The 12,542-nt window shown below is 44.5% G+C and overlaps 1 protein-coding gene across 3 annotated transcripts in view; it reads right to left on the bottom strand.

The window, feature by feature from the left end:
* The window catches only part of KDTA (KDO transferase A), an 89,056-nt gene that overhangs the window by 68,894 nt on the left and 7,620 nt on the right, over positions 1 to 12,542 (bottom strand). For all 3 annotated transcript variants that reach the window (XM_086778792.1, XM_086778793.1, XM_086778794.1), the window contains 2 exons: positions 10,090 to 10,183; positions 9,921 to 9,963 (listed from right to left, as the gene is read on the bottom strand). In XM_086778792.1, the coding sequence (XP_086634918.1) occupies positions 9,921 to 9,963; positions 10,090 to 10,183 (137 nt within the window). The remainder of the gene's footprint in view (positions 1 to 9,920; positions 9,964 to 10,089; positions 10,184 to 12,542) is intronic.

Here is a 12,542-nt window from a genome sequence, read left to right as displayed (position 1 = left end):
CGAACATAACAAAGAATCTGGTTTCAGTTGGCCAGATGATTGAGCAGGGTTTGCAGGTTCGGTTTAACCCTGATGGGTGTTATGTTGAAGATTTCAAAGACAAGTGCAGGTTGGTTGCAAAAGGCAACAGAGTGGGCAGAATGTTTACGTTGGATGTAGACATGCCTGAAATGAGTGCTGCGATGTTTGCAAATGATTCAGGAATTGTTGCAGACACAGACATATGGCATAAAAGAATTGGACATGTGAATGTGCAGAGATTGAAGTCTATGCAGACAAAAGGAATTGTGACAGGGCTGCCAAAATTTAAAGTGGAAGGTATGCATAAAATCTGTGAAGCATGCCAATTTGGGAAGCAAACAAAGCATGTGTTTCCACGTAACAGATATGTGAGCAGAAATGCACTAGATGTTGTGCATTCAGATGTATGGGGTCCTACGAAGACCGTGTCTATGGGAGGCTGCAGGTACTATGTCACTTTCATTGATGACCACACAGGGAAAGTGTGGGTATATTTCATGAAGGAGAAGAGTGAGGTGTTCACTCACTTTCAGAATTTCAGAATTTTGGTTGAAAAGCAAACAGGAAAATATGTCAAGTGCCTAAGGTCAGATGGAGGGGGAGAATACTTCTCCAATGAGTTCTCTGATTTTTTGAAAAAGAATGGTATTCGGAGACAGTTCACATGCAGATACACTCCGCAGCAAAATGGAGTTGCTGAGCGGAAAAACAGGCACATTGCTGAGATTGCGCGAGCATTGATGGAAGAGAAGAATATGCCGCATTGCTATTGGGCTGAGGCTGTTTCTACAGCAGTATACATCATGAACAGGACTCCAACTGCAGCCATACATGATGTAACTCCAGAGGAGAGGTTTACTGGCAGAAAACCAGATTTATCTCATCTGAAAGTCTTTGGATGCATTGCATATGTGCATGTGCCAGATGAGCTGAGAACTAAGCTGGATCCAAAAGCTGAAAAATGTGTGTTTATTGGATACTCCCTTGAGCAAAAGGGATACAGATGTTATAACCCTGCTACACGTGAGTTGAGGGTAAGCAGGGATGTTGTTTTTGATGAGATGAGCAGCTGGTATGCTGCTGAAAAAGAAGCTGTTGGGGCTGATGTGAGTGGAAGTGTGGTTGCACAGAATGCAGGTCACAATGGTTACATGTCCGTTCGGCCTTCAAAACATCACGCTCTGAGTCGAACTTCTTCTCAGAAGACTTCGTCAGTAAAGACTTCCCTTTGCCTTGTTGTTGTTGTTGCGGCCTTTCAACCGTTGGCCAATCAAAGGCTCAGAACCTCCGCCTTGTGGAGAGTTCCTAAACCGCTCTTCCTAGTCCAAAACTGAAATTACCCCAAATAGGGCTGAGCACAATCTTGTCGCACACTTAAACTATTAATACTATTAAACAAGATGAAATGGCACAAAACCAAACGAGATAGCAATGCTGAAATTTTAAATGACACTGCAATAGGGCCGGAAAGGGCCAACCTCCTTGTAACTTGATTGTATTACCAAGGTAGATTACATACAAGCTTCATAGGCAATGCGTGCCAGATTTCCAATGACATCCATGCATATGAAAACATCTTCAAACAAGTTGTATCTTTGAAGAGGTTGAATCCACAGCTTCTTTCGAAGAAGAATCTCACTTCCCAATCCCTAGTGTCTTACCACAAGCAGCTATGCTCTACTAGCATCCATACAAATGCAAATGTGTGTGCCAGGCCGAGACATAGGAGACCATAATGGCCAAGAACGCGGATGTAGAGTAGATTAGAGAACACAGGAAGCTCTTATCCAAAAACGGTTGACAAATGCAGACTCCTTCTAGCTTTAGGTTGAAGTAGTGATGAAAGAATTCTCCATTGTACTCCCGGCTGAAATTACGGTTTCTGCAAATTAGGGTTTTAGCTAAATTCAGGGTTTCTAGAACACTAGGACTCTGAAATTGGGTTTTTTGCAAAAATTAGGGTTTCTGAAATTTAGAGTTTCAAAATTCAGCAGCACCATATGTAGAGATAAGCATAAGTAAAGATTGAATAACCTGTTTTTGTTGAAAAAAATTTGAAAATTAGGGTTTTACAAAAATTAGGGTTTCACATATGCGCCCATCTAATGCGAGAGAGGAAGAGAGGATAAGCCTTGGTCCAATTCTGGCAAAAGATTTTCATTGGGCCACTTTCCAAGTGTCCATAACTCTCCCAAGAGTGGGAGGGTGGCCAAGCCTTGGCCAAGCGCCCAAACCCACTTATAAGTTGTCCGCCTATACTTTAATGAAGTGTGAATGAAAGTCACTTATAACTTATCCGCCCACACTCAAATGAGGTGTGGACTTGCAAAACAGCAAATTTGGCCATAACTCTTAAATGAAGAAACATAGAGTTTAGAGGCACACCTACCACCTGTCTACAGCCCACAAGCTAGGTCAGAATACAGATTCACGCGCACAGTTCACGGGCGGGCGTCCCCTGCCCATTAACTACACATACAGGTCTTGCAGGTAGTAAAACAGTGCACACAAAAACAGTTTCGTACATGCAAGTATGCCATGCATAAGAATGTATTGGACAAACTCCCTTTCATTTAGCTTGTAAAAAACGGTCATTCCGAGCGTAGATATTACATCCCCAGGCCAACCGGAATACCGTAATCTCGACATGGGCACGAACCAAAATCCCCAACCTCTCATGTCCAGCCTATTGGCCCCTGGTGTAGACATTAGTCCCCTACCATGAAGTGCCAGTCCGCATGACCATTGACGGAGACATAAGTCCCCTGTTATGAAGTGTCATGTCCACACAATGAAGTCTATCCATAGGTCCTGAAGCGTAGAGAATTCCCAACTAGTGACATCCAAAACCATCGGCACAAGCTCCTCCCGTGTAATGGTACTAAGCCTCCCACTGGTGATCAAAGAAGAATAGAAAGCTGAGTACTGAGGGGTAAGATGAGACAGCAAAGTGATGGCCATATCCTCTAAAGCTATCTCCTTCCCAACCTAAAGAACCTCCTGCTAAAGAGCCTGGAGTTTGTTGATGTGCTCTCGCATTGTCGAAGACTTTGCAGGATTCATCACCCGCATCTGCACTTCCAAGGAAATTCTCTTCATGGGTGATACCTTGTTGTACAAAGAATCCAAGTGCTTCCAAATTCCTCGGGCCAACATCATGTATTTGATGTGATTGATCACTTGGGGTGTGCAATTAAGGAAGATGAAAGAACGCACACGAACAATGACACGATCCCAAGGTGGCTGAGATTGTCAATTGGGAAGTACCACATACTGCTTTTGACATCAGATCCTTTGTGGGTATATACTAGGCATACTCCACCCACATAGACAAGTTTTCTGACCTCTCGGGCGGATCTCACTGATCTGCTAAAGGGTGTCACAACTAGAAAGCAACGGATTCGAATGACTCCACGGGCATTGGAGGCATTCAAGAACCTCAAGGTGGCTTTGTCAGAAACACCTTGTCTAGCCCTTACCTCGTGGGACGAGCCATTCCAGGTGATCACCGATGCAAGTAACATCGCAATTGGAGGTCTATTACAACAAAATGGCCATCCAATGGCTTACATCTCTCGTAAGTTACTGTCCGCAGAAAAGAATTACTCGGTCTACGATCAAGACCTCCTATCAGTCATTCAGGCCTTGAAACATTGGAAACATTTCCTTTATGGCCATTCGCACCAACCATCAAGCATTACGATGGATCCAGACAATGCCAAGTGCACACTACTAGAGTGACCGTCAGCACCGCTGGAGCTAGATCTTCCAGCACTTTGGTGGTTTGATCGAGTAACTTCCAAGAAAGGCCAACCTAGTGGCCGCCGACAAGTGACTTTGATTCAGACCACTAGACTCGACCTCACTGGTATGGGACTAGATGACATGACGCACACGTACACGGATTCCGAGGAATTCGGTGCATAGTGGGAACAGGCATTGACTACCACAAGACCATGCCACTTTTTGTTATGCAATGGTTGGCTTTTCTACAAAGGCCGACTTTATGTCATGAAGTTGTTCAAGGCAGCTCTCCTCCATGATGCCCATGACGCCATCACAGGTGGTCATCGAGGCATGAATTCGACTCTAAAGAAGTTAGAAAGGCAATATTATTGGCCAAGAATGAGGCGAGATGTGTTTGCACATGTGCAACAATGTGACATTTGTCAAAAAGTGAAGGCTCCTCGTGGGAAGAAGATAAGGGTTGTTACAACCTTTACTAATTCCCGACACACCTTTCCAAGATGTCTCGATGGATTTTGTTACGAATCTGCCTCCCAGTCCGGATAAGCATAATACTCGGTGCTTGACTATTGTTGATAGATTTAGCAAATTTGTTATGCTTATCCCATGCAGGGCCAATGTGACCGCCAAAGATGTTGCCCATTAGTTCATTCGGCATTGGTACCTGATTGGCGAGATCCCTAGGTAGTAGGACCATAGTGTTAGACCAAGATGCCAAGTTTACCAGTCATTTTTGGAGGGCATTGTTTGATAACTTTGGTACTAAATTGAATTTTTCCAGTGCATTTCACCCACAGACTGATGGCCAGATAGAAATCTACAACCAGTTGGCCTTTGATGTGCTGAAGTGTTATGTCCACAATCAACAAGGTAAGTGGGAATCATATTTGTCTTTAGTTCAAGCTGTTTTGAATGATTCCTTTTCTTCAGCTATTGGCAAGACTCCATATAAAGCAGCATTAGGAAGACCATTCCAATCGCTATTGACCAGAACCTCGTCTTCAGTACCTGAAGCGAACAGAACGACGGACTTACAAGGAGATTTTGGAGTCAGTGAAAGACAAGTTGGCTAAAGCACAAGAGGCCTCCACTCGACAAGCCAACAAAGACCGAAGGGATATGAAGTTCTCAGAAAGAGATTGGGTTTATCTTCGGATCATGAAGCAAAGGTTGAAACAAGTAGGCAAGCAATGCCCAGAGTTATCATTCAGGAGCATCAAACCTTTTCCCATCGGGAGAAAGATTAACGAGGTTTCAACGAAGTTGAAGCTACCTCCGAGCTAGACTATGCATGATGTGTTCCATGCCAGTTGGCTAAAACCGTATGCAGGTCCAATCCCTTCAGAAGTGAAAGACAAAGTGGAACCAGATATAGTTGACGAAGCTGAAGTGATGATTCTAGAACAAATCCTTTTGCACCGCTTCAAGCATGGCTCCGGTCGAAGACAAAGACTGTTCCTCATGAAGTTTCAAGACCGAGGGACGCATGAAGCAGTATGGCTTGACAAAGAGTTCTTCGACGACATCCGGCTTTATTGACGGACTAGTTGGAGGCTATGCAGCTTCCATCAAGTTAAGCAGAAGGAGATGTCACGTGCATCCAGCACTTGGATGCCACGTGGAGTCGTGGACATATCTGAACAAGAAGGTGCAGGACCTGGAGTGGAAACTGGTCCCATGTGTGCCTAGTCCGGGACGAGTCAGCCAAGGTTCCACTCTATGCGTCCGAGGTCAGGTGTGCATTGTCCTGCACATGAAGTAGTTCCAGTCCATGTTGTGATTCTCCCTCTGGAATGATGTCAGGTGATCTAAGTATCTGGTCTGCAACCAGGTGCCAGGCATCTGTGTAGGCATGTAGGTTTGCATGTAGAGAAGGGGTCAACCCATAGGGCTACCCCAGGGAAGAGCCTAGAGCTCTTATTGTGGGAGGTGTAGAACCACCCCCAAGGCCCCGGGCTATGCCACTAGACTTGGCTTGGGCTAGAGGGGTTGTCGACCAGCCCTAGGGCCTTTGGACAAGCAACCGACAGGGCCCCAACAAGCCCTGGACAGCTTGTTGGCCACGTGTGGGAAAGCCCGCAGAGGCCGGCCAACAGCCCAGCAGGAATACACATAAGGTCCCGCCCAGTATTGGGTGTGAAATGTTGGGAATTAAAAGCATTAAATGCGATCTTGTGCAAGTCGTGAGGATTTTATGCCATCCAAATTCAGTAAACTGGCCGACTGGATGCATGAAGGGGTATAAATACCCAAGCCCTGTATTCAGTCCAGCATCTCATTATTCACACGGGATTGGCGCTTCCAAGGGCCAGGACAGCCAACAAGGTGAACATTGCAAGTCAAGATTCTCTCTTTATTTTCTGATTTACATCATTCTAATAAAGCAAATACACCATTCGTGGTGGGGGCCCTATAGAAGGTATTTGGGACCCAATATTGTGTCCTCTTCTCCCTCTCTCTCTCTCTCTCTCTCTATTTTTATGCACATCTACTTCAGTTGTGTGCGTTATATTCGTCGTGAAAGATTGCTGAATTCTGAGCATTGAAGTTACCGATTCAAACACGAAACTTCCGCATGTTACATATATACTGTGTCTTCATATTGTCTAAATCTTTTCCTTGTATCTCCAACACAGTGGACTCCTGTACTGTCTGAATACTACCTTTGCGACTCAAAGCGTCTTGCTACAAGGTAGTTCTTACCTAGTACATACTCAATCATTCCGCCAAACTGTTGGAACAACAGACCCCATCAGTACTGTCTATCGCTCCACTGGGCACTTGGCATAGTTTGCAACCACTTCAAGGCTTGGTGGTCCATCTTCACAGTAAATTCCCTTCCATGAAGAAAAGGTTTCCACCGTCTCAAGGCTGTGATAACCCCTAGCAACTCTTTGTCATAGACAAAATAATTTTTTCTGCATCATTTAACTTTCTGTTGTAATATGCCACAAGTCTTCCTTCTTGTTGCAAAATTGCTCCTATGGCGAGATTACTGGCATCGATGATCACCTCGAAGGGATCATCCCATGATGTGAGTTTAAGGACTGGTGCTTCGGAAGCCGCCTTTTGCAGAGCAAAGAACGCTTCTAAAGCCTTACCTGATTGAAACTTTCTGTCTTCTCGTCTTCACTTCTTTGAGCAAATTTGTCAATGGTGCTGTAAGGTTAGAAAACCGATCCATATGTGAGCTATATGCTTCGCACAAGCCCACGAAGAAACATATCTCTTGGGCTATCTTTGGAACGTCCCAATTGAGCATCGCCTTTATCTTTTCAAGGTCAAGGCGAATGCCGTCGGAACCGATCACATAGACCAGGTACTGGACTTCTTGAACTCCAAATATGCTCTTCTTTGAATTGATGTAGAGTTTGTTGTCTCACAAAAGCTGCAAGACCTTTTGAACATCTTTCACGTGCTATTCTACAGTGGCAGAAAAAATAAGAATGTCATCCAAAAAAATGAAGACATACACCGATGAGTGGCAAAGACTCGAAACATTATCTTGTTGAATGTTATTGGTGCATTGGTCAAACCAAAGGGCATGACCACAAACTCATAATGACCTTGTTCTATTCGAAAGGCCATCTTTGGGATATCGGCCTCGAAAATTATGACTTGATGATAGCCACTTTTGAGGTCGATCTTGGTGAAGTACTTAGCATTGTTGAGTCTTTCAAGGATGTACTCTATCCTTGGCATGGGAAACTTGTTCTTGATTGTCAACTTGTTCAAGGCTTGGTAATCCACACAGAGACGTGCGGTCTTATCTTTCTTTTGCACAAAAAGAATCAGTGCAGCAAATGGAGAGGATGAAAGCCTGATGAACCCAGACCGAAGCAACTATGCTAGTTGCGTCTCCAACTCAGCTTCCGACGCTTTGGAAAGACGATACGGAAACTTACTGGGTGGCTCAGCTCCAGGTACCAACTCAATACGACGAGAGGGTGGAGGTCTTGGTGGAAGTTCATCCCTCCACATGATGTTCTGAAACTACTGGAGGAGACCCGCATCTATGGCTCTAATGGAGTCACCGTGGATGTTGCTATCTGCCATGTGCGAATATAGATCATCGTACACTCAACTCCCTTTCTAATAGCTCTACCGACTTGAAGGTGGGAAATAAGCGGAATACCTTGAATGCTCCGATCCCCGCGAATGATAGTCGGCACAGGCAAACCTTCGACGATCATGAAGGTGTCCTGCCTCCGATCAAGAATGGGCGTATAGCGAAACCACTTAATCCCAAGGATCATGTCGCACCCAAGAAGGGGCGAGACGATGAAATCCCTCAAAAACTGAGCCTTCTAAACTATAAAGGCAAACTGTTGAGCTTTCTGGGAAATATGGGTACGTAGGCCGCGAGTGAACCCATCCACGTCCAAATGATACGGCACAAGGGCACATTTCATCTTGGTCCCCAACTATGAAGAGGTGACATCTTCTGAACTGCCCATGTCGAAGAGAACAACAAATTGTTGCCCCTTCGTTGTGCCATATGGCACAAGCTCGAATAAGACCTTTCTGACGCTCCTCAACTCCACCCTCGTGCTTATCATCGAATACCTCTGCGGGTACCACATTCAAAGCGGGCAAAAGTTGAACAGCATTGGTGGTTGAGGGCGAGGGTGGAGGGGGTGGTACAGCTGTGGCAGTAGCCACTGTAGAGGATGGTTGTTTGCCTTTTTCCGCTTGCCATTTGGTACAATCCTTCTTGGCATGTCCTGTGTGGTGGCAGAAAAAACAACGGTTCTCTTTGAAGTACCGCTCCTTTTCATCTCACTGTAAGAATCCTCCCGTAAAGTAGGTCCTTTTTGTAGGAGAGACCTCATTACATAATCTAAAGCATATGCTAGATGTGATGCCACCACATATGCTAAATATGATTCCACCACATATGCTAAGTATGATGCCACCAGTGACATATGTCAAATATGATGCCACCACATATGCCTTTTAAGAGGTTGTTCCCACACAAGAGACTTTTACAAACTAGCGGTTGTTCACACACATTGGAACCGCTTTATTTAAGGCCTACATTCAGTGATAGTTTACTCAACCACCAGCACTTGTTTATTCCCACATTAATCACTATTAATATTTAACAAATGTGGCCGTGGTGGGAGAACTTGTGCGGCATGCCCTTGTGCACAGTGTCATTCACCTTGATGTCCACATAGTCGCCGATCCTAGAGGTGCATGGTAGAAGGAAAGAACCTAGCCCTTGCGCCTAAAAGACGAGACAAAAGGTCACAAAGTGCAAGACCGTTGGCATGGCTTGCAAGCATCTTCATCACTCTGTTACACTCCAAATAAAAATTAATTAAGTAAAACACTCGTCCTAAACTCACTCTAATGAAAGGCTAAAACAAACTAATCACACATAATTAAACTCAAAGAGTAGATAAAGCTATGAGAGAGAGATTGCTCTCAAGCTTATAGACAATTACAGCTTCCACAAAGCTATCACTCCCTTGTACTAACAAGAAAAGAATACATGCTTATAAATGTATTCTCTTCTTGTACTAACAAGAAGAGAATACATGCTTATAAAGGTATAGAAAGGCACCTCAAAGTGGCATCTATATGCCATCTATACCACATAGATGTCCATCTCTTGTGACACCTTCTTAGAGCCTTCCTGAAGTAATTCTGTAATCCCATTTTACAAGGAATTCTAACCTTTGAATAAACAATACTCCTCTTTTGATGTCACCTAGACACACATGGATGGAAATCATCCATAAATTCAGTTCGTTTAAAAAACTCTCTTCAGCAGCAACTCTATGTATGAAAGTGGTTTAGCAACATAACAGCTCTCTACTCAAGCTCTATGTGCTCTAGTGTCTATGGTCAGCTTGGCTATGAGCTACAGGTGAAGAGGCAGCTTAAGAGAGCAACTACATGGGTGAAGTGTATAACTCGAGCATTTAAGACTATTTGTAAATGCTGTAGAGCTTTCTTTCACCTCTCATAACCTTTTTGAGATATTTCTTATTCTAGAAAATTTATGAGCCATTGCTTTTACAAAGAAATCCCCCTTGCTTAAATTATAAAAGATCCCCCAAACCTCTCACTAAGATGCTAATCGTCCTCTAAATAAAATGATACATTTTACAAATATATACAAAGGAAAAAATAAAACAACTCACATGACAAAGCACTCCATAGGGAAGAATTTTCTGCAAAACAAAACTGCAAATGCAACACAGAGGTTACCCACCCTCTTGAGAGTCGAACTGATATACCAATACAAAATTGCAAGAAAACAAGGATATCTACTCTAGTAAATGCTGATTTAAGATACAAATGTGCACTTACTAGGATGTCACCGTGGAAGTCGTGAGAAGAATATTGAGAGAAGGCCTCATCAAAATGCAATGCTTAATCACTGGGATTGCTGCCATTGCTTCCCCTATGGCCAACAGGGATCACATGTCAGCCACAATTGTTCATCATTCAATGCACGTTTTTTTTTTAAACGTGGCTATGATCTACAAGACTACTTTTCCAATCTTATGGAAACCCTGCAAAGAAATTTATTTACACGATGAGGTCTCTTGCTGTGGTCAGCATGTTTTTCTTGACACCAACCATGCCTTGTTGATGGCTAGCAAAATGATGAATACACCAGCCTAAGTTTGGAACATAGTTACCAAGCATTTTGGTAACATTCCATATGAAACACATTTCATATGCTTCATAAAGAATAGAAACGTCTCATAAAAAGAAGAAAGTACTGTTTTAACTGGGGTCACACCTAGATTAGCAAAAACTAAACATTTTAAATAAGATGAAAAAATGGCCCCAAAAATATGCAATATATAGTGCAAACACCAGTAAAAGCTTAAATCAGGAATCTGGACTCAACACCATAAATCATGACGTTGGGAAGCAAGTGGGATTTCTTTGGGAAAAAAAAACGGCTGCAGCTACACATGGAGAAGGCTGATCGTGGGGAGAAGGTTGGCACACAGGCGGCTGCAGCAAAGAGGTGTCTGGACTAGAGTTACACGCAGGTGCTGGGGATTGTGGAAAAGCAGGCGGGCTAGTCGAGCAGCAACGCTGACTGGTTTTTCTCTCTCTAAGCACACAGTCGGGCAGCAACACTTGCTTGGTCTTTACTTGTTCACAGGTGGCTGCAGCAGAAACGCACAGTGGACAGAGAGCAGGGCTGGACTGTACATTGGTTAGGCAGGCGGTGCACAGGGGCTGCACAGCAGGTGTTTTTCCTCCTTGCAACAGGCTGGCGCACAGGGGCTACAGCTGCTGCACGTTTTCCTTCTCTCTCTAGGCAACTGGCTGGGCCGCAGAGAAGACAATTTTGGACTGCACGTGGCCAGGACTGCAGGCTGATAAGACTGTCTTTCTCTCTTACTCTCTCTCTCATGGAGGGTGGCAAGTTGCAGGAGAAACAGGGAGGAGTGTTGCTGGACAGAGACAGCCAGCTACTATTCTCTCTCTCCTTCTTTTTACAGGCTTGTGCGCGGTGTCAGACGCACACAGGTTAAAGCTCTTCTTTCTCCCGCTCGTGGGCTGCTCAGGAGTGCTTCTCTTGGTCCCTTGTGAGAGGACGGATTTGCAGCCCAAGAGGGTAGAAACAGGAGCAAACTTAGTATGTTTTTGGAAGAGATTACGAACTGATGTATGGCTGTGTTTTTGGCTATGGGCCAGTTAGATGCATATTCGAAGCCTCGTGGATGTACTATCTTGGCTGATTAGAGGTGAATAACAGTGTGGTGTTTTGGGGCACATGGCTATGTGAAACCTCTATGCTAAGAGGTCCAGAGGACTAGCAGTTTGGACGTGCATATGTATAAGCCATGAATGGCCATGATGTATTCGGTTAAACTCTTCCATTGAATGTGAATAAAGAAATACCGAAAGGGGCGCCAAGCTTTGGGGCCAACAGGTGTCGTTGTTCTTTTTGTGTAGGAGCACTCTAGCTCCCTTTTGTCTGTCTTATTTGCTGGACTACAAATGTGTTTGGGTGACTACTAGTCTACCGCACTTTGGTTTCTACCAGAGGCCGATTTCAAGGTTCCGTTGCACCATCACCAACTTTCCCAGGGGGGTGAGCTCGTGATTGTCTCAAGGGAAGTCATTGCTGAAAATTTCAGTAAGATGTCTGACTATGAGGAGACTATGATGATGAGGAAGAGCAGGAGACCACTCCTGAGAGGACTGAATCTAAAAGAACAGGCTGCAGGAGATGCACGTTATGAGGATGTAACGCAGCCAAAAGATATGCCAAGTAAAGAGGAAGAGGATGCCCAATTCAAAGCCCATTTGGCAAGGGCAGTGGATGTGCTCATGCAGCTCACGCAAAGTGAGAAGTTTGCTAAATTTATGAGGGCCCCTTCTGAGCCTAAGAAGAAGAAGAAGAAGGTGCGTTCTAGGAACCCACCTCAGGGCAACAGTGGTGCCTTTCCACAGGATCCTACTTTTGGACAGTTTTCTAACATGCAGAACACTTCTGTGCAAACCCACAGAGTTCCTTTTCGGGCAGCTGAAACCGGCCTTTAGAAACTTGACGGGCGGTGAAACAAACACTCGCACACAAAACACTTCAACACCCATGGGGACCTGGAAAAGGAAAATAAACAGGGAGAGCTAGAGTGCTCCTGCAAACAAAAACTGCCCTTTCTTGTCCGAATCAGATAAGCCTAATTGCAAACACAAGGTCGAAATTCTATTGGCAAACTGAAGGACTCGTTGCGCATTTTGACGCGCTCCCCTGAACTCGTCTTCGAGTCACTCAAGGTAGTGGGGCG

This window comes from Cibotium barometz, chromosome 39, assembly GCF_041138505.1.
Source record: "Cibotium barometz isolate CiBa-2024 chromosome 39, ASM4113850v1, whole genome shotgun sequence".
Classification (NCBI taxonomy): Eukaryota; Viridiplantae; Streptophyta; class Polypodiopsida; order Cyatheales; family Cibotiaceae; genus Cibotium; species Cibotium barometz.
The sequence above is the reverse complement of the archived record's forward strand: the minus strand, read 5'-3'. Positions and strand labels throughout refer to the sequence as shown.